The sequence below is a fragment of the Microtus pennsylvanicus genome, chromosome 11, assembly GCF_037038515.1.
Source record: "Microtus pennsylvanicus isolate mMicPen1 chromosome 11, mMicPen1.hap1, whole genome shotgun sequence".
Taxonomy (NCBI): Eukaryota; Metazoa; Chordata; class Mammalia; order Rodentia; family Cricetidae; genus Microtus; species Microtus pennsylvanicus.
This window is the reverse complement of record NC_134589.1, coordinates 45,319,043-45,346,323: the sequence shown is the minus strand read 5'-3', so window position 1 is coordinate 45,346,323 and position 27,281 is coordinate 45,319,043. Positions and strand designations below refer to the sequence as shown.

Below are 27,281 nucleotides of genomic sequence, written 5' to 3'. Positions count from 1 at the left end.
AAATTATATTACTCTAAGATAAGTTTACATGAGACTCACAGTAAAACACAGACCCTGGTGCTGCTCTGACAAGGGAATGAGACGCGGGGCACATAGATTCCCATGGAGTAAGAGGATGACCAGGGCCGGGTGTAGTTTAGTGCAGAGTATCTGCTTAGCATGCACTAGGCCCTGGGTTCCAACACCCAGAGGTGCTGGCTAAGAACTCGTGGAGACAGAGTGAATTGGTTCCTTTGGGGGAAGCTCAGGAGCATTTTTTTCCTTGAAGAGCCACATAACCCACATGGCATGGTGCTGGGCATTTATAACAGCCCTTGGCAGGCGGAGGCAGGAAGATTGTGGCAATATAGGACCAACCTAGGCTACCTACCACTTCCAGAACAGCACTAGGGCTACATAAAGAGACTGTTCAAAACAAGCACAAGGTATAATGGCTAAACTACGGGATAGCTCCTTTACTTATATAACAGGTTCTTGGCTGTCAGTTTTTAACTTTTTGGTTGCTATGACCAAATACCTAAACATAAGGGACAGAAGATTTGTTTAGAAGCACCGTCTTGGAGCGGTCAGTCTAAGTTGCCTGGCCCCATGTGTTCTGACAGGACATTATGGTGACAGTAGTGTGTGGTGGAAGTTTCTTCACCTCATTACAGAGAAGAAGCAGAGAGAAGGCCATGACAAGACTTTCATATTTAATTCATAACACTCATGTTAAAAAAGACCTTCCCTGTACCCGCTCTTTGCAAAAGCAAGGACTGGAAACAGCTCACTGTCCATAAAAGCAAGAAAGAATAAACGAATGATGGAGTATTTATGCAATGGGAAAGATACTGACGCCAAAATGAGCGGACACAAATGACATATATCAACACAAATAAATCTCAAAAAAATGTTAAGTAGGGGGAAAAGGCAGGAGAGGAAATGACATGTATAGTACAATTTATATAAAGCTTAGAAACAAGCAAAACAATCCATGTATCACTTGGGGATATATACATTACGGAACACCCAAATACATATGGCAACCTAGAAGCCTAGATCAGAATAGTGTTCGCTTCTGGGAATGGGGAGGGGATGAGGGAAGGGTGGAAATCCACTGGGGGCTTCAGCAAAACCGTAATGACCTACTTCAAATTTGCAGGGATGTAGGGCAAACGTGGGAACATGGTACAAATTTCACTTACTGGTCACTATTCTTTTCATTTATTTTCTATATATTTGTTAACAGGAAATCAATCTTTCTTTCTTCTTTAGGTGTGTCTTTTGAGGCCTGGCAAAGATTCAACTTCATCTACCACATAGTAGTTATAAGAGCCTGGCCTATCAAAATCAAAACCATGGCCTAGCATTTATCTGTTGGGAGGAATTGGAGATATTTGCTACTTTTTCTGCTTCCGGGAGATATATGTGGATGAGCCAGACATAATTTTCTAGTTTATTCCATACCTTAAAGGGGTATGACACCTTTTTCAGCGGAAAATCCCATCTTGCTAGTTAGCTGAAGAGACGGTAACCTCATTCTTGCTACTGCATGAAGCAGTGTGATCGGGGAAGGTGAGAACTGGTGCTGTGGGAAGATAAAGGCCCCACTGATCACCACCACCTTCTGGTTTCATTTTGAAAACTGACCACAGTCCATATAAATTTAGGAAGGCTGCTGGAGCTAAAGTCTACATTAGAAAAGTGTTTCTAGGGCATGGGGATGGACTCAGTGGTAGAATATGTGAGCACTTGCCAGACCCATAAAAAATGTTTAATTTTTAATGAAACCATTTGTAGTTGAGTGTGGTATAATGTGTGTGTCTGTGTGCGCACCTATGCTTACAGCTAGTTGGAACACTCAGACAGGATATTCATAAATTCAGGGCTAGCCTAGGCAACAGACCAGGAACCTATCTCAAGAAAACAAAACCCATTTCTGGTAGCACCATAAAACATTGACTCTCTTGAAGTAAATTTATCAAAAACTGTACAAGCATTCTGCAGGAGAAACTGTAAAGCACTAAGGAGCCATTTTAGCTGGGCCTGGTGATGCAGGCCCACAGCCCAAGGACTCAGGAGGCTAAGGTGGGAAAGTGAAGAGCCTGAGGCCTGTTTGGTTTTGTAGGGAATTCCAGCCAGCCTAGGCTTCAGTGTAAGACCTGGCCTCGATCCATCAATCAGATGGAAGAAAGTAGGGGAACTCCTCCTGAAAGTTTCCTTTACTTGATAATCTGTCCTAGGCATAGCTACTTGGCCAGTCTTCAGGCCCCTAAAATTATCTCTGAAGTGCAAATAAATGTGGCATTTCTCACCCAGTGCCTCATGCTGAAACAAATGGACTGTGATCAGTTTTCAAAACTCACAGAGGTCTGTTGGCCCCCTCTCTCCAGTGCTGAGATTAGAGGTACACCACCATCCCTGGCCTCTTTTTGGAAAAGTACTTGGTTATTTTATGTGAATGTGAGCACCTGAGTGTGTATATGTACCACACGCACACAAGAGCCCAGTGGTCGGAAGAGGCATTGATCCTGAATCTGGGTTACAGATGGCTGTGAGCTGTCATGTGGGCACTGGGCACTGAACCTGGGTCCTCTGCAAGAGCAGTAAGTGCTCTTAACCGCTGAGGTACCTTTCCCGCCCCTTCCCGTTTAATGAAGAAGTCCTGCTGTCTAAAGGTTACATAGAAGAGGTCTTACCTTTTCTCTTTTCCAACTGTGATGATACACACTAGACCCTGGTAATAGTGATGAGTGTACTTTCAAACCTGCTTTAATGTTGGGCATGGTGGTGCACACTTTTAATGCGAGCATTCAGGAGACAGAGGAAGAAGAAGATGGATTTCTGTGAGTTTGAGGCCAGTCATGGCTATATATAGTGAGAGTTTGTCCCAACAACAATAAGCCCCTGCACGCCCCCAAATTGCTTTAATCCAGATGATTTTGAACTAGAAGAGTCTAAAAGCCAATGTGATAAAAATGTAGTATATTTTAATACATATGATGAGATATTATTGAGCCTTAAAAGGAAGGAACTTCTGATGACATTAGTGTAGGTGAAAGAAGCCAGACACCAAAGACAATTCCCATTTATTTGGTATTTGAGGAGTAGTCGAATTCAGAGACAGTAACATATGACTGCCCAGGGCTGAGGTGGGGAGCAATACTTAGCCAGGTGCAGAGGTTTGTTTTGAAGCAGAGTCTATACTTAATGCTAACGTGCTGCACACCAGAAGACGGCTAATTGACACATTTTGTTACATGCAACTTCAAAATGTTCCTATGTACATATCTAGAAATATTCCTTTTTTAAGGTGCTAAGGATTGAACCCAGGATCTTGTATATATAAAGCATGCACTTTAGCATTAAGCCATCTTCCCATCCCATTTGATTTATATAAAGTCAACACAAGAGACCGAATATAGAGCTAGTGCATGCTATCATTTCATCATCCAGCAGACAGAGCCAGATTTGTCAATTTGTTGGCTTGTTTGTTTTTGTTTTTCAAGACAGTTTTCTTGTATAGCCATGGTTGTCCTGAAACTAGCTCTGTGTAGATCAGTCTGGCCTTGAACTCACAGAGATTCGCCTGCCTCTGCCTGGGATTAAAGGCCTGGGACCTGCCTCCCCTTGCCTCCCATGCAAGGTTTGTGAAACTGAAGACACCCATAGGTTACACAGTAGGGTACTGAAACCAAACCAAACCAAACAATTAAAAGGAAGAAAATACACGAAGGGAAAAAAGTAACTTGACAAAGATGAAGTTTGGAGCCATAGGAAAGGTCTACAAGGCACCTGGAGTGTGCCTGGTTTAGTACGTGTATCTAAAGAGGACACTGAGCACCGGAGTAGGCAGGCACTGTTTGTGAGCAAGGGGCCATCAGCAGCAGAGCAAGGACTGGGCTGTGAGTCTCTTCCAGCACCACACTGTGCTGTTTTCTCTAGGGTAAGTTTAGGCAAATGGATTTTATTTCTGCCGTGTGTTCAGTCAGAGATGACCTCAGTTGTAAGACTAATTAATGACCCTGCAATCCCACAAGGCCCTCTGAAAATCACAAACTAGCAAGAGGCATTACAATACAGGAATGCTTCAATTCCACGTGCCCTCGCAACTGCTCAAGAGGACTCTGGGGCCCGGAGACAAATAACTCACTGTATGTACTAATCACGGCGGGAATGAAGAGCAGAAAGAGCCTCCTTTTTTAAATTTTCACATCAGTATTCGAGCCTAACCTCAGTTCAGTATTGAGCACCTTTTGGCAGAAGAGACGCAGCCCAGACGAGGCAGTCGCAGCTTTGAATTCTACAGCTCTAGTTAAAGCTTGGGTTAGGGACGTGACGCAAGGCAGGGTGTGGGTGTGTTGGAATGTGCTTGTATTCAAAGCAGCTTTCTACTAACTTTCTTTTAAAAACTGATTTTATTATATTATTTATGTGTGTTAGAGAGAGAGAGAGAGAGAGAGAGAGAGAGAGAGAGAGAGAGAGAGAGAGAGCGCCAGCCAGCCCACAGAGACCAGAGCTCAGACTCACGCAGCTAGAATGACAGGTGGCTGTGAACAGCTCGAGTCCTCTACACAAGCAGTCAGGCTCTCACCTGCCCTGTGGTTAACGTCTTCAGTCCTAGGACCCTGCTGCCTGAGTGCACAGGCCTCTGGCTACAGCATGGCTGGGATTTCAGAGTCCAGATGCCAGGGCTAACCTTACCCACATAAACCTCAACTAGACGGGAACCAATCTAGGACTCTATTGCCCTTCATTCCTCCCTGAAGCCTCCACAAGGCTGGGTCTGTAGACAGCCTACTACTCACTCGTCTTTGCATAAGGTCTGGGAAGCGAAACTTTAGTTCTAGAAAATGGGCTTTCCCTGACATCTAAAAGCAGATGGATCCTGTTTCTTAGATAGAAGCCCGTGGTCTGGGCTGATTCTGCTAGTGTTCCACTCTGTTCTGTTATTTGAGACAGGGTCTTACTAAGTAGCCCACACTGGCCTTGATCCTTCTGCCTCTGCTGGCTGAATGCTGGGGTGGCAGGTGTGCCCCTACTCTCCACTAGCTAACATTGTTTATAAACGAGAAAATCTGAAGAAAACACTCATGATATAGGACTTATGTGACATCAAAACTTTCATGGCTATCAGACACTACGGCAGTCTTGGAGGCCTGAGCAAGGTTCCAAAAACATGGAACTGTGTTCCCATGAGTCAGCTTTGGATTCCAGGCTTGGTCAAGTCTGTAGACAGAAATGTAACTGAGAACTCTAAGGCACTCCAGACACAGATCTTAATCTCTCCATATCCTCTCAGATGGCACAGTGTAATGAGGTGGACAGAGGGAGCGCCGGGTAAACACGCACTAATGAAACTGGAGCTGGCATGTGAGGGCATCCCTCTGCCACTTCCGACGGAGAGAATGAGATCCGCACCCTAGACATGCCAGGGTCAGGGATTCAGAACACTGACTGCTACAGTCAGGCCCAGCTGGTGTCTGAGTCGTGCAACCTCCCAGGGAGTTTTCCAAGACAACATTTTTGACTCCAGCTAGAGCAGGTCAGGCAGACAGCCGAGGGCAAGCACTGACTAGAAGTCTTTATGCAGGCGGCATGTGGAAGAAGTATTAGGGAAGATGAGCAATGAAACAGAAATAAGGTCACGTCCAGGTCTCAGGAAGCTTACAGTGAGCAGGAGCTGGTATTTAATGAGGGCTGGCTCTGGGCCAGACATGTGTATTACTTATGGGTACTGGCTTTGGTTTTTACTATTTCCATTTCTATTTTATTTTATTTTGAGACAAAGTCTAGCTATGTAGCTCAGACTGGCCTCGAACTTACAATCCTCCTATCTCAGCTTCCTAAGTGCTGGGATTACTGGGTGTGTGCCACCACACATGACTCTCTGATTTGTTTAATCCTAACAGCTTGAGGTGGCACCAAGAATTCCTATTTCAGAGACAAGGAAATGGAGGCCCCACAGAGTAACTTGTCTATGGACAAACAGATGCAGTGTTGCAGGCACAGGATCTAGCTTCTGCCCACGTCATTCCAGAGCTCAGGACATGAGCGCTCACACTGTCCTGCACTTGCTAATAGAGTGGACAAATCATACTGCACTTCAATTCAGGAGACCTTACTATTCATGATGTTCCTGTCTGCCTTTAACACTTCATGAGTAACTCCAAGGTACTCCATCAAGTACATGCTAACTAACCATCTTACTGAGGGGAGTGGGGACTGGGGCAGAAGGGATGTCAACACAGCCAAGGATCCATGAAGACAGGAAACTGAGCTGGCAAAGACCTGAGCCTCTACTGCATTGTCTCATATGGTACAGAGCAGGATCTATGGAAATGAATTACATGATCTTTTTACATGTTGTCTAAGTGTTTACAGATAGAGGTCTAGGAAGACATTTTAAGAATAATTTATACCTTAAGTGGTATTCTCAGAGATTGGAGGAATGAATATTTTTTTTATTTTGTGTGTGCCTGTGTACACATGTGTGCACGCCTCTGTGTGTGTGTGTGTGTGTGTATGAAAGAAGGCCAATGTTGACACTGGGTGTCTTCCTCAATTGCTCTCCACTTTATTTTTGAGGCAGGGTCTCTCATTGAATTTGGGACTTGCCAATCCAGTTAGGCCAACTGGGCAGCAAGCCCCAGGGATCCTCTTGTTTCCACCTCCCCACTACTGGGGGTATAAGAACACATTACTGTTCTTGCTTGTTTTTTTAAATTTGCTTTTATTTGTGTGTTTGTGTCTGTGTGTGTCTGTGTGTATGTGTGTGTTTCTGCCTGTCTATATGTATGCCATGTGTGTGCAGTGCCTAAGGAGGACAGAAGAGGGTATCAGATCCCCCTGGAACTGGAGTTAAAGACAGTTGTAAACTGCCTAGTATGGGTTCTGGGACCAGAAGCCAGTTTTTTTTTTTTTTTTTTTTTTTGCAAGAGTAGAAAAAGTTGAGTCATCTCTCTATTCCCTTATTCTTGTTTTTTTATGCGGGTGATTTTTTTTTTTTTTGAGACAGGATTTCTCTGTAGCTTTGGTGCCCGTCCCGGAACTAGCTTTTGTAGACCAGGATGGCCTCGAACTCCCAGAGATCTGCCTGTCTCTGCCTCCTGAGTGCTGGGATTAAAGGCGTGCGCCACCACCGCCCGGCTTGCGGGTGATTCTTATAGGGATCAAACTCAGATCCATATCCTTGCAGAGTGTACTGATTAGTTTTCTGACTTGATACACAGTGGAGTGATCTGGGATGAGGGAACCTCAACTGGGGAACTGCCTCCAACAGACTGGCCTCTGGGCATGTGGGGGCAGGGAGTTTTCTTGATTAATGATTGATGTGGGAGGGCCCAGACCATTGTGGGTGGTGTCACTCCTGGACTGGTGGTCCTGGGTTGTATGAAAGAGCAGACTGAGCAAGCCATGGAGAGCCAGCCAGTAAGCAGCTTCCTCCATGGTCTCTGCTTCAGTTTCTGCCTTGAATTCCTGCCTTGGTTTCCCTTGATGATGCATAAGTCAAATAAACCTCTTCTTTCTCAAGTTGCTTTTGGTTAATGTTTACCACAGAACAATCTTTCTAATATCTGTTTTTATTTTCAAAATCAATCAGAGTGTTCCCTGAACTCAAAATGCTCAAATTTCAGAGTCTGAACAGGTGAGAGATGAAAAGAAGTGACTTTGCCGTAACATACAACTCAGTTCGTCAGGGCTCAGATGACATGAACTAAGAGGTCGGAGTCTCACTATATACTGTACATTGGCCGTGAGCTCTAAATCCTATTGTTTTAGTCTCCTGAGTGCTGGGACTACAGGCATGTGTCATCATGCTCCAGCAGAGAATCAGCTGAGGAGCTTCCTGGGGAGGTGAGTTCTGACTCTCCCTGCTCGGTCTCACAGGCCCTCTGCTGGACTGAGAACACTGACCCTTATCCGTCCAGTACCAGTCCTCAGAGAAATCTGAGACCTTCAGTCTTATGCCCCTAAGACAGTTTCCCCTAACTTGTTTTGTGACCTTCTGTACATGTGACTGAGGTTGTGATTATCTAACTGATCCGAGTCCCATCTGGGCTACAATATGAGAACCTATCTCAAAAATTAAAACAAGGAAGCAAAAGGAGTGGCCAAGCAACCATATTTCTGTACTTCAGGGAAACCTGTCGCGGTCTCTTTAGACTGAATCTGCCTGAGCCCATATGCTGGATCCTTAATAAAGTCCTGCAGGAAGTTCTCCTTACCTGCTCTGCTCCCACCATGCTGATTGGCTTGCACTTGAAGAGGTGAGTGATAAATTTGGGGATGAATGAGCTGTTGATAGAAAAGTGACAAGTTAAGCTTATTCTCCTTGTAGTAAAGGGCTGTAGAAACTTATTTATTTATTTATTTGAGGCAGGGCTTCTCTGTGTAACCCTGAAATTTTCTCTGTACACCAGGCTGGCCTCAAACTTACAGAGCTCTGCCTGCCTCTGTTCCCGAGTGCGGGGATTAAAGGTGGCAAGTGGCAGAAACTTTTTAAGGCTCTACTTCCTTTCATGAGGAAACCGAGACTCCGGGCGGACACTATATTCCCCTATACCCCCCACACAGCCTACTATTTCCTTCTAACTTCAGCTCCAGTTTTGTTTAGGAAGAACAGCCTGGGATTCTGCAGAAAGCTCACCCCATCTTAAGCTGGAGAGGTGAATTATTTTTGTTTGTGGTGTTGGGGATGGAACTCAGGTGGCAAGAACTCTAGCACTGAGCCACACTCCAGTCCTACAGAGGTCAATACTACTGAGCTTCAGCCACTTCCACTGGTGACTGTTTCAGGTCCTAAGAGGGAGAATTACCCTATGGCAGTCTAATCACCTGGAGGAAAGGACCTCACAGCAAGGCTGGTGTGAGACTCCCTCTTCCTGCTTAGGGCACTGTTGAGCTAGATAAACACCTACACTTGTCATTCTACCATCATTCTGAGGAGGTGGCCAGTGTCCAAGAGAATATCCCAGGTCAAAAGCCATCAAAACACTAAAGCAATTGTTTGTTTTTAAAAAAAGTATATATACATATATATATATATGTATATAAATTATATATATATATATAATTTTATTTTTATTTTTTTTTGGTTTTTCGAGACAGGGTTTCTCTGTGGTTTTGGAGCCTGTCCTGGAACTAGCTCTTGTAGACCAGGCTGGTCTTGAACTCCCAGAGATCCGCCTGCCTCTGCCTCCCGAGTGCTGGGATTAAAGGCGTGCGCCACCACCGCCCGGCTCAAGTATATATATTTTTATTTTAGTATATGTGTCTGTGTGTGTGCATGTAACCATGTGTGCAGGTTCCAGGGAGGCTAGAAGAGGACATTGGATCCCTGGGAGCTGGAGTTACAGGCTGTTGTGAGCTGTTCCATGTGAGTACTGAGAACTGAACTGGAGGTCTCTGCAGAAGCAGCATGTGCTCTTAACTGCAAAGTCATCTCTCCAGCCTAAACCAACCACTCTCGAGCCCTAACTTCCTCTAGACTTGAAGTTATATGAAGTTTTAAAAATCCATTTTGTGCCAAGTGTGGTGGCACATACCTTTAATCCTAGCACTCAGGAAACAGGCAGGCAGATTTCTTGTGAGTTCAAAGTCAGCCTAGTCTACATAATGAATTCTAGGACATCCAGAGCTACATAGTGCAACCCTGTCTCAAAAAAACAAAAACAAGCAGGGCAGTGGTGGCACTTGGGAGCAGAGGCAGGCGGATCTCTGTGAGTTCAAGGCCAGCCTGGTCTACAGAGAGAGTTCCAGGACAGGCTCCAAAGCTACAGAGAAACACTATCTCAAAAAAAACCAACCAAACAAACAAAAAAACCAAACCAAAACAAACAAAAAAAATCCACCTTGCCATTCAAGCCCATTTGAGTACCAGTGAGTGAAAATATCCGAACAATGGCAAGAGCTGAAGCTACATGGGCAGTGTAAGGGTATCTGAAAGCAAAACCAAGAAATAAATAGCTAAGGCAGTAATTCTCTTACCAAACAAAAATTACAAGATTTTAAAAAAATCTGCCAAGCACTGGGCGACAACTTAGGCCAGGTGGCCTGGTAACGCTGTTTAGGGTGAAGGACAGTGGCAGTCCAGCAAGTCGGGGCCTGAGTCAAGGAGGCTGTTGTGCTGCTGTAGTTCAAAAGCTGTGGAGAGTAGACACGTGCATAACTAGATAAGATCCAGAGCGTGCTGAGCAGGCGGTGCCCCCGGGCCCTGGACCACGGAGGAAAGACGGAAAGGGGCAAGGTTTCCACCAAGGCTGGCTGCCATCTGTCTCCTCCCTCCTCCATGCTTTGTCCGGGTCCTTCTGTCTTGCCACATCTTCTCCGCACACTGCAATCACGTTGCTAACTAAGGACTTCTGGGACAATTTCATGGAATAGAGGTATTCTAGTTTAGTGGGTGAGAGAAGTCATCTGTAATCCAAACTGTATTTTCAACCAGGAGTGGCCTTGTTAAGTTATTATGTCGGAGGCAATGCAGCCACAGATGGACTAACAGTTGTGGAGAAGGAAAGGAGGCAATGAAAGATAACCTGCAGTCCAGGGAGGAATGGGCCTACTAATCTAGAGGGAGTGTGAATAAGAGGGTCTGGAGGGGTTCTTGGCCCTTAACCTGAGCCAGCCAGGTAAGGCGAGGCTAAACTTGGGACTACTCACACCTGCACACCCGGCTTTTAACGGAAGCTCCTTCACACTGGAGTGCTGAGGCTGTGCCCTTGCCCTTGCCCTGACTAGTCCACGCTGGGTGGTCAGGAGAAACACGGGGATGATCCAGGCACAAGTCTTTGGAGAAGAAAAACCAGCAATGTGATGTGTCATTGCCAAGGGTCACCAGGATGGAAACAGTGGCTACTGGTCTGGGCTGAGATTTTATAATCAAGGGAGGGTACCAAGAGTTAAAGCACAAAACTTTCTAAACTTTCTAGGTCTACAGCCAAACTTTTCCAGATGTGGGGGATGGGCACCCTATTCCCAGATCACTCAGAATGAGCTTAGTAATAAATTGAAAAGGCGATGACAGAATGTGAGGTTGACACTGGACGGGCTGAGCAATGGACTCCTTATTCACTTCAACCTTAGCTCAATCGGACCCCTGAGTGCCCACAGTGGAGGTTTTGAGTCACAGCAGAGTTTTACAGAGACAATGTAGCAGTGGTTACAGGGAACGTCACTGTGATTTATCAGCAGTGCTTTTAGTACACATTAATGAGCACCCAGAGAGGGAAGGGAATGTCAGCTCTGGTCCATCTGCGGCCTGCAAACATAAGTGCTCCCTGGGGAGTCAGCCCAAGCCTTGCTGATGAGCTTGAAATTAAAATTAACTCTACAGCTACTCTGTCACTGTTGTTCCTTGGGGTTTATTTATGTCAGATGGGGGAATCTAATTGAATACAAACCGGGAGAGATCTGGGGAAAAGAGCAACTCAGAAGCCTGAGTCACCAGTTGGGACCTGGATGAGAACAATCCAAATACGGTAGCTTGGACAGCACTGACCTTCCTGAAGCAACTTGCCAAACTGTGTGTCTGATAATTGGTCAAAGGAGACACTGGCCCTCATCACTGCCTGGCCTCTCGGGAAACAGGGCCGGAGCCAGATGTTGACTGGCAAAGAACCAAACTACTTCCTTGCTTCAAAATTCAAGGCAGAAATGGCCACACACGAGGACATGACCAGAAGGCAGGGAACGTGATGCTTGCTCTATCACTTCGGCACTGGAGCTCAACAACTTGCTGCTCCTAATTTCTAGTACTTTGCCTGGACGTAACGACATCCACAAGCGGATAATCTCTGGCAGCTACAATAACAAGTCCTATGGAGGAGGAGGAAGAAGTAAAGGCTCAAAGGCACAACCGATGGTCCAACTCCTGAGAAGTTCAGACTCTAGTCAGATAAAATGCTCGCATGAACTTACTGAAAAACAAAAACCTGAGCAAGGACAGGTTTCATGTGCAGAACTGAGAAGAGCAAGATACCCCAAATTGTTCCTGTCTGCCATGGCTGAAGCCTGCTGCTCTAAGCATGCACGTGTCCTAAAGTGGCCCATTCGCTCCTACCACTACAGCCCTTCGGAGGACAGAAGAATGCTAGTTTTCCTGGAGGCCCCAGATGAGCCCAGCTAGAAACTGGGCATGCTGGGTAGTTAAGTAGAGCAGTAAAGTAAGTCCACTGAGAACGACACCAGGGCCATCATAGGTCTCTCCCCACTCAGAGAGGTACACCTGGAGAGCGATCCCGGGGTCGACTGCCAGTGCGGCTCGTGAACTGCACAATTCCTGGCAGGGAAATGGCCATGGGCATCTCCTGCTCATTTATCCTGGGAGATGAAAACAAGAAGTGCATCAAGAAACAACTCAGGACTTACTTTGCGAATTTAATGCAGAACTGCGTGAAGTATTTCCGTGTGGAAGCCAGGTTGTCTCGGATGATAGGGACGTTCTGCTTAATGTGGAGAATAACAGAAGTGACGTAAGGGCTCTGGTCACCAACATGCTCCACATTCTGCCACGGCATCTGAAACAGCGACAGGACAGGCCCAGGTTTAGAGATGCTACCGGGGAACAGTGTTATCTAGTACCAAGGAAGGGGTGTGGGGGTGGAAATTAGGTCACTTGGTGCTACAGGGATTGGCCTCGGCCAACATACTAGCTCTGTGACACAAGCTGCTCTGAATAAGAACAAGCCTCACCGGCGGCATGGAGTGCAGGCTCTGTTTCTTTTCCTCCTGTTCCCACCTAAGCAAAGCTGTGTAAGGGATGCTCACCACATCACTAGGCAGAGGGTAAGAATCTGTCTAAACCCAGAGAATAGTGGTTCTCAACTTGTGGGCTGCAACCCCTTTGGGGTTGAATGACCTTTCACAAGGGCTAAATATCAAATATTTACATTATGATTCATAACTAGCAAAATTATAGTTATGAAGTAGCAACAAAAATAGCTTTTTGGTTTTTTTGGGGGGGGGTTTGAGACAGGGTTTCTCTGTAGCTTTGGAGCCTGTCCTGGAACTAGCTCTTATAGACCAGGCTGTCCTCTGCCTCCTGAGTGCTGGGACTAAAGGCGTTTACCACCACCGCCCAACAACAAAAATAATTTTATGGCTGAGAGCCAACACAACATGAGATGTTAAAGGATCACAGCATTAGGAAGGTTGAGAATCACTGCCATAGAGAGACACAACCACCAGGACTGAAGAACGGGAAGGAGTGTTTACTCCAGGTACTTGTAGCTTGAGAGACTGGAGAGATTTAGTAGTTGGGCTCAATGTGGTGAAACCCAGAAACAAGTAGAAGAGATTTAACTTAGACACCCCTTTCCAAGTCAACTGGGAAGAGTTTGGGATTTTATTATTGTTATTTATTGGTTTACTTTGTAGTCCATGCTGGCCTGGAACTTGCTATGTAACTTAGGTGGGCCTTAAACTTACAACAATCTTCCTGACTCAGTCTCCTAGCTACAACCTTCCCTTCTCCCCCTAATACATACAAGTACACACACAAGTACATGTGTGGCTGATGTGATCTTTGACTAGTTAAGAACAACAAAAATGAGCTAGGTGGTGGTGGCTCATGCCTCTAACTCCTGCACTTGGGAGGCAGATGGATTTAGTGAGTTTAAGGCCAGCTTGATCTACAGAGTGACTTCCAGGGCAGCCACGGCTCTTACACAAAGAAGCCCTGTCTTAAACAAACAAACAAACAAACAAACAAACAAACAAACAAACAAAACCAAAACAAACATAAAAAGAACAAAAATAAGGCTGAGAGTGGTGATACACACCTTTAATCTCAGCACTCAGAAGGCAAAGTCAGGGGATCTCCATGAACTGGAGACCAGCCTGATCTACCTAGTGAGTTTCAGGACAGCCAGGGTTACATAGACCCTGTCTCAAACAAAACAAAGTAAAATAATAACAAAAACAAAACATAACAAAAACCCCAAAATAAACAAATAAAATGGAGTTCAAGCTTGCACACCCAAGGGAGAAGCAGGGGCATGGCCTGGAAGGCAGGAAGAATTAATAGTGTAGACTCTGTCGTTTAGTGGAACGCAGGAGGGCTGGGGGCTCTCAGCTTATGTCATCTAGCATGTACTCATTCCTGACCCTGTCTTGAAGGAGCCCTGCTGAGCTGGCCTCTTACAGCCTAAGAGGGCTGCCTGTTCAAAGTCCTCTTAAGCCAAACCAACCCTTTGGATCCATTCAGAAGGGAGGTCAGCAGCTCTAAGGCTTTCATGTCTCTGGCAAGAAAACACTTATTTTTATAGAAGTGAATCTAGGTTATCTCAAAAGCAACATGTTCTCTTAATCTCTGAGTCAGCTCTCTACCCCCCCCCCCACCTTCATTTTACAAATAATGTGAAGAGCCTCTTGCAAAACTTCAAATCAGCTTTTGAAGCTGAGCGTGATGGTGTGTGCCTGTGATCCCAACATTTATAGGCTGAGGATGGAGGTTTGTAAGCTTGGGGCCAGCCTGGACCATTTAAGTAGCACTCTGTCTCTACCAAAACAAACAAACAAAACCCAAGTAAACAAACACAGGCTCCAGATAGAGAAGGGGAACTCTGTCAGCAAGTAAAGGCACTTGTTGCCAAGCCTGACGCCCTGCGTTCGCTACCTAGGACCTACGTGGTAGAAGGAAGGCTACTGATGATTGCAACTTGTCCTCTGACCTCCACACATGCATATGGCATATGTGCGCACACACACATACAAAATAAATACATTTTTAAAGATCTCTAAAAAAAAGAAAGAGGAAATCTTATTTATGGATCTGTTGATTGACTGAGACAGAACTGCATTGTGTTGTTCAGGCTGCTCTCATGACTTCTGAACTTGAGAGCTCTTCCTAGCTCAGCCTCTCTAGTAGCTGGAAGTACAGCCTTGTTTGGTAGTAAAAGAAAAAAAAATTATCTGGGAAAAAATAGAAACAATGGAGAAACAGTTAAAGCTCCAACAGGAGCTGCCTGTACAGTGAGCTATGTGTAATGTTTTCCTCATTATCTGTTACCTTATTTGAGAGGCTTTTCTTTCATCCCATTTTAAAGATCTGATCCTACCAAACAATGAACGTCCTGATTCCCAGTGAACTTAGAGGGTAAGGCCCAAACTGACACCCTTCATCTTCCTCTTCCCAGTTCTATAGCAAAGCGTGGAGCACAGGCATGAGCAAACATGGGGAACAAACGTGGGGAATTGGGCAGAGGGAATTTCATGTCCCACCTCGAATCAACATACAAATGACAAGTGCCTCCCAAGCTGGCGGCACTGGATAGTTCAAGATCTTAGTGTAGTTTATAAACAGTGATTTAAAGATGACAACTCCCCACTCGCAGAACACAGCTATAAAGAGAAGTGGTGACATGTTCTGTCACTGGTTATAAAGCATCTCTGATGCAAGGCAGATTGTAGCTGTGTGGCTGCTTCAAGTTCTTGCTAGTTAGCTAGATGGATATCACACTGATGTTCACGTGCATCATGTGCTTTAAGTTTTAGTCAAGTACAGTCAAACTGAAAGAAGTTTAGCAAGTATTCATGGTTTTAAACTTTAGTTAGCTTAATGAAGAAAATAATTTACAGTACTGGGAAATAATGAGAACTGACATTGTTCTTATTGTATGTGTTTATGTATGTGTACATGTGTGTGCATGCGTGAGTGGAGGCCAGAGGCCAACCCTGGGCACTGTTTCTCAGGAGTCTACTTTGTTTTGAGACAGGTCTCTCACTAGTTGTGGGGGTTGGCCACCATATGCCAAGGATCTGCTTGTCTGTACTTCCCCAGTGCCACAGTACCGGGCGTTTTACTTGGGTGCTTATCATGGCAGTCACTTTACTGACTGAATTATCTCCTCAGCCCGTTTTTATTTTCTTGTGTTGGGAAAGGAACCCAGGGTCTCTGTGCTCTACCTGTGAGCTTCAGTCCCAGTCCTTGTTTCTCAACCTCATGCTTTCTGGTGTTTTGAGACAGGGTCTCGCCCTGTAGCCCTGCCTATCTAGGCCAGGCTAGCTTTGAACTCCTGGTAATTCTTCCACCTTAGTTACACAAGTGCCGATCACTAACACACACCACTATGCTCAGCAACCAGCCCATTTCTAGTACTAAAAAAAAAAATGTACAAAAGACAGTCAGCAGTGCCTGTGCCTTGATACCACTCCAGTTGGTTGACGCCTGCCCTCAACTACCCCAGATGGTTATGGCTTAGGTTGCTGTGTATTTTGGGGGTACAAGATCTTACCATGTAGCCCAGGCTGGCCTGGAACTCAGAGATTTGTCTCTATCTTCCAAGTGCTGGGCTCAAAGGCCTGCACCACCATTTCTGGTCTTAGCTGTAATGTAAATTGTCAAAAAACTGGGTGTGGTAACATGTGGGAGGACTACCATAAACTAAAGGGTACCCTGGCTTGAACATCAAGACCATGTTCCCCAAAACAAGAAAGAAACTAGGCAGCAGTAAGAACAGTCTGATGGCTGTGCGTGTGGTGTGTGTGTGTGTGTGTGTGTGTGTGTCATTTCACTTACTAGTTGTGTGTGATGTCGTTTAGTTCTGATAGTCGCTCAGACAGGCAGGCTCATCTAAAGCCCTGCACTACACAAGTGTGCTTGTGCGACACTTGTGAGAAAGAGAAAAGCACCTCCGATTGGGTGCATGCGGCTGTCAGGCAAATCTCAGCAAAGGGCACAAATGGCGTTTGTGCTAGAATGAGCAGAGCAAAAAGTAAGATTCCAGCACTTCCAGCTAAACTCTGGCACTCAGCATTTAAGTTACCCTTTTATAATGAGATTTTTCTTTTGTGCCCTCTGTTTGGGGGTGAGGTGAACTGGGTTGAATACCATCTGGTACTATATAAATAACAAGAAATAGTTCACGAAAAACTTGTATATCAGATGTAGTGTTGACAGAAAGAACAAGCAAGAAAATTAAGAAAGCAGTGACAGAAGTGCCCAGGACTCGTGTTTAACCAGAGGTGGCATTGTGGAGCCCAGCCCATCTGTGGACTTCTACTTCTGCTGTTGGAGGTGTGTGGTCCATGCTGCTACTCCCAGCAGGCTAGGAGATCATCACATTGTTACAGAGGGCCCGCTGCAGCCCTGCAGAGAGCTCACTGCAGACCTTGCCTTTCCTCTTCTGCACAAGGCTCTGAAAGGCCTCCTGACAACCTGATCCTCAACTGAAAACCTAAATCCCTGCCCCAAGTTAGATTGATAGGGAGCACAGCCCCACATGTTTGGACTCCAGCAGCTGTAGTCTAGGGCTGTGATTTGGGCTTCCGAGCCACGGGCACCAAGTCCTGGACTTCATACACACCCGGGCACTCACTGCTGCAAGCCTCTGCATTATTTATAGGCACTTCCGCATGCTCAGCACTGGTGTAAGCCTTGGTGAGAAGGCAGGGAGAACTACTCATGATCACCTACTATGTTCTCAGCACTGTGACTGACACTGTCACACCAGCTCCTGCGTATGATGGTATTACCACACTTCACAGATGGAAACATGAGCTTCAGGACAGCGGTGACCTGTCTAGTGAGGCCAACCAGCTGGCAGGTGGGAGACACAGATTCTGGCTTGTCCTATCCCAAAGCCCATGGTCTTTCCACTTTACCATGTTACTTCTAGGAAGACTATCTTCAATTAACATGAGGGCAGTTGGGAGACTTTAGCTTAGTAAAATGTACTCCCGGCTAGGAGTGCAGACATGCAGATAGCTGGGGAGAGGTGGGGTGTGCAGGGGAGGAAGAACTGATGACTCACTGCAACTATGCTCAGAGATAACTCCCAGGGGAAGGCAGGATGACCTGGGGCTGACAGTGGCGCACAAAAGGTCTTAAGGAGATAGGCATGTAGGTGTACATACGGCTCATCAACAGGGAAGTGATTTTTACTTTTGTCTTGTTTTTTTTCAGACAAGGGCTCATGTATTCAGGCTGGCCTTAAACTATGGAGCTGAGGATGACTGTGCACTCCTGATCTTCCTGCTTCCACCTCCCAAGTGCTGGCACACACTTCCCAGTGGTGACACCACACCAGACTGGGATGGGGGTGGCCGTAGAGAACTTTTCATGGTTTTGGTGTGAGTGGTACTAGGACTAGAACTCGGGGTGTCATATTGGCTAGGCAATCATTGCTCTACCACTCAGATATAATACAGCTTTTTTCGGAAGCTGAGACAGGGTTTCTCTGTGCAGCCTTTGCTGGTTTGGAGATTGATAGGTAGACCAAGCTGGCCTGGAACTCACGAGATCCACCTGCTTCTGCCTCCCAAGTGCTGGGATTAAAGGTTGCACCACCGCCTATTTGTGTGCTGCGTGTGAGTGTTTGTGCCACTGCATCTGTGTAGAGGTCTGAGGACAACTTTAGACTATGTGAGACCCAAGGATCAAACTTCAGTCCTTGGGCTTGGCAGCAAGCTCCTTTAACTGCTGGCCCATCTTTCTATTTATTTATTTATAAACATATTAGCATAAAAAGAAAAAGGAACAAATCTGATTATTGTAATTACAGGTGATTACTGTCTTCTTTTAAATATTGGGGGTGGGGGGCTGGAGAGGTGGCTCAGGAGTTAAGGGTATGCACTGCTCTTCCTTCCTGAGGACCCACGGCCAGTTTCCAGTACTCAGGTTGGCCAGCTCACAACTGCACATAACCCAGTTCCAAAAGGATCCAGTGACTCTGGCCTCCGCGTGTAATGCGCTCGCTCTCTCTCTCTCTCTCTCTCTCTCTCTCTCTCTCTCTCTCTCTCTCTCTCTCTCACACACACACACACACACACACACACACACACTCATACATACATCAATCAAAATAAATAAAAATAAGTGTCAGGTGTGGTGGTGCACTTGGGAGGCGGAGGCAGGCGGATCTCTGTGATATAAGAGGCCAGCCTGATCTACACAGTGAGTTCCAGGCCAGCCTGAGCTACATGAGACCTCACCTCAAAATAAGTGAATGAATGAATAAATAAATAAATCTGTATTTTCTAATAATAATGAGGGTTATCTGCCTTCATCATAATAAAAATATTTTTCATGAAAAGGAAGACGCATCTTGGTCATATGTGGAAAGTGAGTCGGGAGGGTCCTGGTGGCCATGCTCTGTGGGTCTGCTGACACAGGATACATTTTAATGAGGAGAATGGGAGCAGATCTAGGCCGGTGCTAGCTGCCTCAAACTGTCTTCAGTTTCCTAAATCAGTGCATGGTCACAATTCTGAAACCTAATAGAAGATACACACCGGACTAGAAGGAAATTAAACTTACTCTATATTTAACTTGCTTTTTCTAAAATTAGTATTAACAGGAAAAGCTAAGTGTGTTTGACCTTGGATAGAAACTTTAATTCTTTCAACCCAGTGATCAGTTCTGGAAAAAAAAAACCCAAAAACCAGTAAAGAGGGCACCCTTTTAAGGAGGCAGATTTTTATCTCAATTCTAGTTGGAAGACTATAATTGGACATACTGGTTCCTAAGAATCTGTGGAATTTACAGCTAGAAGACAAACTTCTCATGTTTCCACCCAAATTCCCCAAATAACCCCTTCCTAAGAATCAGAGGATGGTTTCCTATTTTTCATGAGAAAGAAAGATGCATCTTGATCATGAGTGGAAAGGGAGCTTGGTGATTTCTGGTCATGGAACAGCTCTGAAGAGCGATGCATGTTGGGCGTAATACGAAAAACAAACAGATGATAAGCAGGCCAGGACAGTTCCGCCATTTTCAGGAGAGAACAGCCATACTTAAACACTTGGTCTGGCTACTCAACAAGTATCTTGTTTTATAGGATAGTCATTCCTATTAAAAGCTGGATACGGATCTAAAAGGAGTTTGAATGCCTGGTGCACTCATGACCAAGGATAAGCCAGAGCCCGGCACATACTCACTATGTATGTTACTTCAGCTACCATCCATCCATCCATCCATCCATCCATCCATCCATCCATCCACCCACCCACCCACCCACCCATCCATCCATCCATCCATCCATCCATCCATCCATCCATTCACCCAGCCCATCCATCATCTTTGAGAGTCTCATTAATAGGCCAGCTGGCCTGGAACTTGATACCTGGCTCAGCCTTTGCAGTGCTGGGATTACCACCTGTAAGATTTCTGCTGACCTGGTCACTCTGTACTTTCTCACCTACCCAGAAGCAGGGTGAAAGCCAGGGTGAAAGTGTGTTCCCAATTCTGACCATTCCCAGTCACTTGCGCTGAGGGGGCTCAGCTATTTAAGCATGGGGGAAGAACCCAGGCCTCATTCTCAGCTGGAGAGAACAGGGGGCTTGTGATCTGCCACCTCCATAGAGATATACAACCTCCTGCTCCACGCAGCTCAGTCATCCCAGTATCATCTCCACTTCTCCACATCCTTTGGTCAAATGGGAATCTTTGGTCCTTATTTCTGGTTTCTTCCTTCTTTGCCTTTGAGGTCACTGCAGTGCACTGCTATAGAGCAAGGTCTGGCCTATGCATGGCATTCTACAAGAGACAAGACACAGGCCTCGAAGTGTTCAAAGATTAAGAGGAAGATGGAGATTAGAAAAGAACTTTGTAATAGAGAGAGAGTTTGGTACTAGAGTATTTTGAGGGAGAAAAACATTTTCTGGCCAAGATAAAAAATGGTGAGATAGTAAGGGACTCAGAATAACTAACACAATGTCAAGAAAGAACAAAGCTGGGGGACCTGCAGCAACCTACTCTAAAATCACTTTAGCAAGCTCCCAAACAGGGCACAAGGACAGGCTTAACCAAGTCTTCAAAAACCCATGCATCTACGTTGAACTGCTTCCCTGTTCCCAGTAACAGTAACAGTAACAGTTCTGGCTGTCCTGGAACTGTTTTGTAGACCAGACTGGCCTCATATTCAGAGATCCACCTGCCTCTGCCTCCTGAGTGCTGGGATTAAAGGCGTGTAGCAACCACCTGGCTTATTCTCATTTTTTAAAAAGATGTACTTATATTTTATGTGTATGCAAGTCCTGCATGCATATATGTGTACTGCATGTGTGCCTGGTGCCTGGAGCTAGAGTTACAGGTGGTTGTAAGCCCCCAGTGGGGTTCTAGAAACCAAGAGAAGTAAGTGCTTAACTGCTGAGCCACCACTCCAGCCTCTCTTAGGATTTTTGCAGAGAGTAACAAGACCACCCAATAAGGGTGGGAAAGCTGGATATCTGCATGCAGAGGGATGCAGTGAGTGCTCTCCTCATACCACACGCAGAATTAACTCTAACTGGATTGAAGACTTGGACATAAGAGCCTAACCTATAAAGCTGATTTGTCCTTAGGGAATCTATCCTTGTTATGACACTAAGAACATACGAATAAGAACAAAGATGATAAATTAGACTTCAGTGATATAAGGACACATTATGCAGGAATGAAAAGTCAGTCCCCAGGACGAGTGAACACAACACAGAGCTGCTATAGGCTCTAAAAGGAACTTTCATCACTTGGGAGGCTGCAGCAGGGGGACAGATAGATTGACACTACCCTGAGCTAACACACACCTTGAATGCCAGCACTCAGGATGCAGAGGCAGGTGGAACTGAGTTCGAGGCCAGCCTGATCTACAGAGTAAGTTCCAGGACAGCCAGGGATACACAGGGAAACCCTGTCTTGAAAAAACAAAACAACCCCCCCCCAAATAAACAAAAAAAGAAAAGAAAATCAAAAGCAAAACACTAAAAAATAAAGAAGAGAAGATGAAGAACTTCTATAACTCTGTAACAGAAAACTGTAATTTACAATGGTGACAGTTCAGTTAATATTTCTTTAAGGAGGACACTCAGATTGCCAACCCCAAAGAGATCCCTATTGTCACTTTATCTCAGTCATCAGGGAAATGCAGTGAGGCCACAAGGAGATACTTCTTCATACCTACAAGGATGGCCATGATTTTAATAAATGCAAAGTAAATACTGGTGGAAATGTGGGAAGATTAGGAGCTTATACTGTGCTGGTGGGAATGTCAAATTGGCAGATGTGGGAAACCATGAGGCAGTGCCGGGAGCAGTAACATCGAAGCTAGCTTGAGATTCAGCACTTCCTCTCCTAGGTGTGCACTGAAGAGAACTGAGAACATACACTCACACAGATGTTTACATCATTGTTCACACTAGCTGGAAATAACTCTAACAAGGAAATAATGGAATATCACTAAGTCATTAAAAGGAATGAACTAGAGGCTTGGCCTCTGCAAAGTCTTGAGTTCAAGCCCTAGCATTGCTTTAAAATGGAGTACATCCAGATGTGGGGGTGTACATCTTTAATCTTAGTATTAGGGAGACAGAGCAGTGGATCACTTGTGGGTTTTAGAGCAACCTGGTCTACATAGTAAGTTTTAGGCCAGCCAGGGCTATACAGCAAGACCCTATCTGGAAATAAAAACAAACAAAATTCACAAAAAACCAGAAATGTGCAGTATGGACACATGGAATACCATGAATGAACCTTGAAAATACTGTGCAGTGAAGGAAGCCCAGCAGGAAAAGCTACACACAACCACATGTAAAGTGTCTAGAATAGTAATCTATACAGACAGGAAGTAGACTAATGGCTCTGAGGGAATATGGTGGGTGTGGGGGGACTGCTGAGAGGGATGGGCTTCTTTCTAGGGTGATAAGGCTACCCTGGAATGAGACAGTCCTGGTGGACATGTGACCTCACATGTGTACCAAATTCTATTAATTTGGACACTTTAAGGAGCGAACTGTGGGTTGTTTTTTTTTTTTTTTTTTTTTTGGTTGGTTTGTTTTGTTTTTGTCAACCTGACTCCAGGTTCCTACCTTGAGTTCCTGTCCTGACCTCCTTCGGTAATGGAGTATGACAGGATTACACCGTAACTTTTACAAGGGGGACAGATAGTCAACAGAAAACCTTAACTAAGACAGGAATTACACTGTAACTTTTACAAGGGGGACAGATAATCAAGCTCGCTCTTAAAAAGGTCCCACTTTTTTTTTTGGATAGACCACGATGGGAAGAGAATTCTACACAAAAAGGTCAGAGGGAGGGAGGGCAAGGAAACCACCAAAAGGCAGAGCACACTCAGGCTAGTGGGACCGGCTGGGACCTGGGATGCACGGTGTTGGTACAAGAGCAGTACCAACTGTGCAGTCAAGAGATCCGAGGTACTGACAGGAAATATGGCAACTGAGGAGGATCTAGAGCTTGCTTTGGCCTCCCAGGACAACGGAGTTGCTGGGCTCCAGCCACCTTGTCAAGGAGCTTGGGTCCCTCTCCTCAGAGCCAGCCCTGGGTTCCGCTACCGGAAGCCCACTCCACACTGTCCTCACTATTTATGAAATACATCTATTTATTCGACTGTTATTTTGAGTTTTCTCCCACACAGCATAAACTTGAAAACAGTCTTGCTTGAATCCAGTGTATTCTGTAACTTCGTAGGGCAGTGAGTGGGATTGGTAATTTTTGACAAAAATGACTTTCCTAACTTAAGAAGCTTTGCTTCCCACTGCAGTCCTATTGGGAACAGCCTCCTCATCACACACTCCCTCAGGAGAACCGGACCAGGTCCCATCCCCCTGTCGGTTTCTCATGCTGACTGCTGGATTCTGCTTTTCTCCTCTCACCCCCACCACAGTTCTCCGCACACTCTGCCCACATCTCCTGCCTCCGCCCACCAGATGAGACACCTGGAGACAACGCCTAGGCCTTTCCCAGCCTTGTGCTAGGCAGAGTCCAAGCTGGACTAGTCAGCCAGCAGCAAACAATGATGGAATCAGAGGTGGAAATAATCGCCATCACAAAGGTTTGGAGAAATTCTAGAAGAAACTCCATGAAACAGGCTGCAGACACCAACGGGATGCATACCGAGGCAGCCCGCGACCACTGCTGTGTTTAATCACACGGATCTCATTTTACTAGAACTCCAGAAGACTCCGACACAAAGGAATGGCCTTCCAACTGCTATGCTCCCAAACCTAGGATTTTCCTATGATATAAACACAAGATTCTGGAGGTCTGGCTATATTTGCTGGTGTACATCTAGGGAGAAATGGACGGTGAGGAAGGGGAACTTGAGGGCAGTCTGCCTAATGAACTGACAGTTCATATAAGCAACACCTGCAGTGTTAAACCCATTCCATGTGTTATTTTACTGAGGGAAAAAAAAGATTCCACTCATCCTTTGGTCAGTGTGAAAATCTTTTGGCAGCTGCGTTCCAGGCTGCGGTGTGTGGCGGTTCAGGAGATGGCAGCTGGAACGGATCAAACTCAGGATGCGTAGAGTGTTTGCCAGCAGTGAGGGAATAGCCAGAGCCCAGGAAACGAATCCTCACAGCCTGCTTCTTTAAGAGAACAGCCTAGCCTCCAGCTGCCTGCTGACAGTGTGTGGCTGGGGATCCCAGGCGGGCATAGGACTGGCCTTGGGAACAGGAGCTTTGGATCATCAGCTGCTTCATAACTTCCTACTTCACTCCTTAAACCCTAAATCCAAAGTTTTGGTTTTAATCCTACTTTTGTTAAATAGCTATAATCTACTATAAAACCAAACTCAGACCAAATGTCGGCTTCCTGAGGCACGGCATTCCTCTTGTCAAGAGGGAGGAACCAAGGCTTTCTGAGCACTTGACTGGCACCACCAGGCACTCATTGCTGTCCAGTCTCACAGCTCTGGGAGACAGCCAGCCAGATGCATTTCACATAGAGGAGACGGGCCTGCACAGGCTAAGTCATGTGTGCGGTGCTCTCAGAAGAAACCAGAGAATGCAGGGCTGTCTGACCCCAGTGTCAAGGTTCCTCCCACTGCCCTCTGTCATAAATCCTGCCTAGTTTTCCCCAGACAAGTGAGTCTTCCAAGAGCCCATGACTAGATAAATGTTGGCAAGCTTTTTCTGAACAGGGTCAGCTAGTCAGTGTTTTTGCCTTCTGGGCTATAAGGTCTCTTTCTAACCACTAATTTCTACAGTCACAGCACAGAGACAGCCATAGAGGGTGCATAAGGGAACGAACATAGCTATGTTCCACTAAGACTTGCAGGAACAAGTGGTGGGCCACATTTGGCTGCAGGCTATGGTTTGTTATCCCTTGCTCTACAAGGCTTGCTGGGCTTAAAAGTCAACAAAGAATTGCCTACTTTCTACTTAATCAATAAACATGAAGGCTCCAATATGGTCTAGACATGTAAGGGATACTCTTGTTCTTCCTGTGTAGTACAGGCAGGCCTTGAACTTGAAATCCTCTTGCCTCAGCCTTCTAAATCCTGAGGTTATACACAGAGCCATCACGTTCCTCAGGAATTTACACTCTGGGGAAGAAAAGACAGGCAAGCAAAACCCCAAAAAGCAGTACGTGGTGAGCATGAAAGGGCCATAGGTCTGAGGGTACATGAAAACCAGAGCCCACTATGTGATCAAATTAATCTAATCGCCAAAGCTCAGGAAAAGCCAGAACCTCTCAGTGGGCAGGATGAAGCAAAGAGTCAAGAGTCAGCACTGCAGAGCTCAGCAAACTGCTTATCCAGCAAGAGCACGGACAGGTTTCAGCAGGAGCTAGATGCTGACCCAAGAACCCATCCCCTTCAGACTCACCCCATCCCCACCCCACAGAAGGGTCAGCAACAGCCCCAGGTGCCTAGCGGGAACTCTGGGAGGTCTCCCCATCCCCTCAGCTGACACTAAGCAGGGTTGGAAACACATAAGGAATGGCACATCGTCACTCTGGTAGGACGCCAGCTCCTACGACCTCACCTTGCTCATGGCAATCAGGGCAGGATCGCAGGCTGCATCCAGATCCTGAACCAACAGCTGGATGCTGCTGGAGATGACGCTGCAAAGAAACAGACGGCTGCGGTCACTGCTCCAGAAAGGGACGGGATGATGGCTATGGGCCTCTTCAGGTGCTTTCGGCTTGTGTATAAAATTGAAATTTGTCATTTCTTTATGAAATCTTGGGTTTTAATCACTGACAATGAAGAACTGGCTCTTTTTGTCCTGTTCTTATTTGTGTGTGTCTTACCCAGTTAGGACCCAAACTTCCATGGCTACTCCCATAATTGCTAACCCTAGAGTATCTTCAAGGTCTCCTCCAAAAGCATCTGTGTTGAAAACTTATTTAAGTAGAATGAGGAGGAGGAAGAGGAGGGAGATCAGGGTACTGCTCCTCCCGGCTGGTAGAGAATGCCTGGGGAACGCTTAGACTCTGTAGGGACTAAAGCACACACCGCCTTTGGAAAAGGAAGGTTGGCCTGGAGTAAGCGCCTGGAAGGTACGTACGTGCTGAATGTGTCCATTTCTCCAGTGAGATTAATTCGTTCAGTCAGACTCACATCCACTTTTTCTTTGAGTTTTTCTTCTAGCTGTTAGGAAAGTGATAAAGTAGAAGCATGTTTAATGATTATACAAAGGTGTTCCATACACTAACTGAGGCTCAAAGGGGATGAGCCAGACAGGTCCAGACACAACATGAGACACATTTCCTTCTCATCAGGATGTGAGGGAAGTCCCACCACCCTCACTTCACAGACGAGGACTGCAGTAGCCCTCCCAGCAGGTGGTAGAGCCAAAATCAGCTTCCGAGGACCCAGCCCCTTTGGGGCTTACTTCTAACCACATAGCAATAGATCATGAGGTTCGTCCTCCACAGGCTCACGCTTGGAGTGTTCGCTCCTAGTGGTGGTGCTATTCTGGAGGCTGTGACGCCTTCATGAGATGGAGTCTAGATCTCGGAAGCTGGGTGAGTGAGGGCTTTTCAAAGTTACAGGAAAGCCCTGCTTCCCGGCCGCTAGCATGCAAGAAGCCTCTGCTCATGACCTCACAGCCAGGAGCACTGGGCTCCTCCCCATGGTGCCAGACTGCAATCACCTTTTCTGCCTTTGTTGTGTCTGTGAGAACTAACAAGTATGGTCTCCCTGAGTGCCCCGTGAGCCTTAGTCTCACTCACTAGTGTCAGGAACTTCTACTCTGAGTGACAGTAAAATCAGCGGACCTTTGCCAAGTGTTTCTGTGGTCACTAGCTTGCCAAGGTGCCAGATGTCTCAAGCGATGGATTGGAAATACATCTTCACCTTGGTCAGCTTAGGGCACAGGGTAGGATCACTGACATAAGACAATTGGCCAGGGTCTGGAAGGACCTAAACATGCCCTGGGAATTGATAAATCAATCACACTCAGTCTAAGAAGATGAATGCACTACATTAAAATGTAGGTGCTCTGAGAGGACTGGACAGATGGTTCCGTTCCCAGCACCTGCACGGTGGCTCACCACAACCTGTAACTATGGCTTAAGGGAATCCATCACCCTCTTCTGACCTTCACGGGCACTGAATGAATGTGGTGCACATAAATCA

The 27,281-nt window shown here is 45.9% G+C and overlaps 1 protein-coding gene across 3 annotated transcripts in view; it reads right to left on the bottom strand.

Annotated features, from left to right (window-relative positions):
- Vps53 (VPS53 subunit of GARP complex) overlaps positions 1–27,281 on the bottom strand; it is a 132,916-nt gene that overhangs the window by 9,825 nt on the left and 95,810 nt on the right. For all 3 annotated transcript variants that reach the window (XR_012912333.1, XM_075991613.1, XM_075991614.1), the window contains 4 exons: positions 26,209–26,291; positions 25,684–25,762; positions 12,349–12,497; positions 8,208–8,277 (listed from right to left, as the gene is read on the bottom strand). Coding sequence is in view for 2 of the 3 variants with exons in the window: in XM_075991613.1 (XP_075847728.1) it covers positions 8,208–8,277; positions 12,349–12,497; positions 25,684–25,762; positions 26,209–26,291 (381 nt within the window). In the remaining variant the exon portion in view is untranslated. The remainder of the gene's footprint in view (positions 1–8,207; positions 8,278–12,348; positions 12,498–25,683; positions 25,763–26,208; positions 26,292–27,281) is intronic.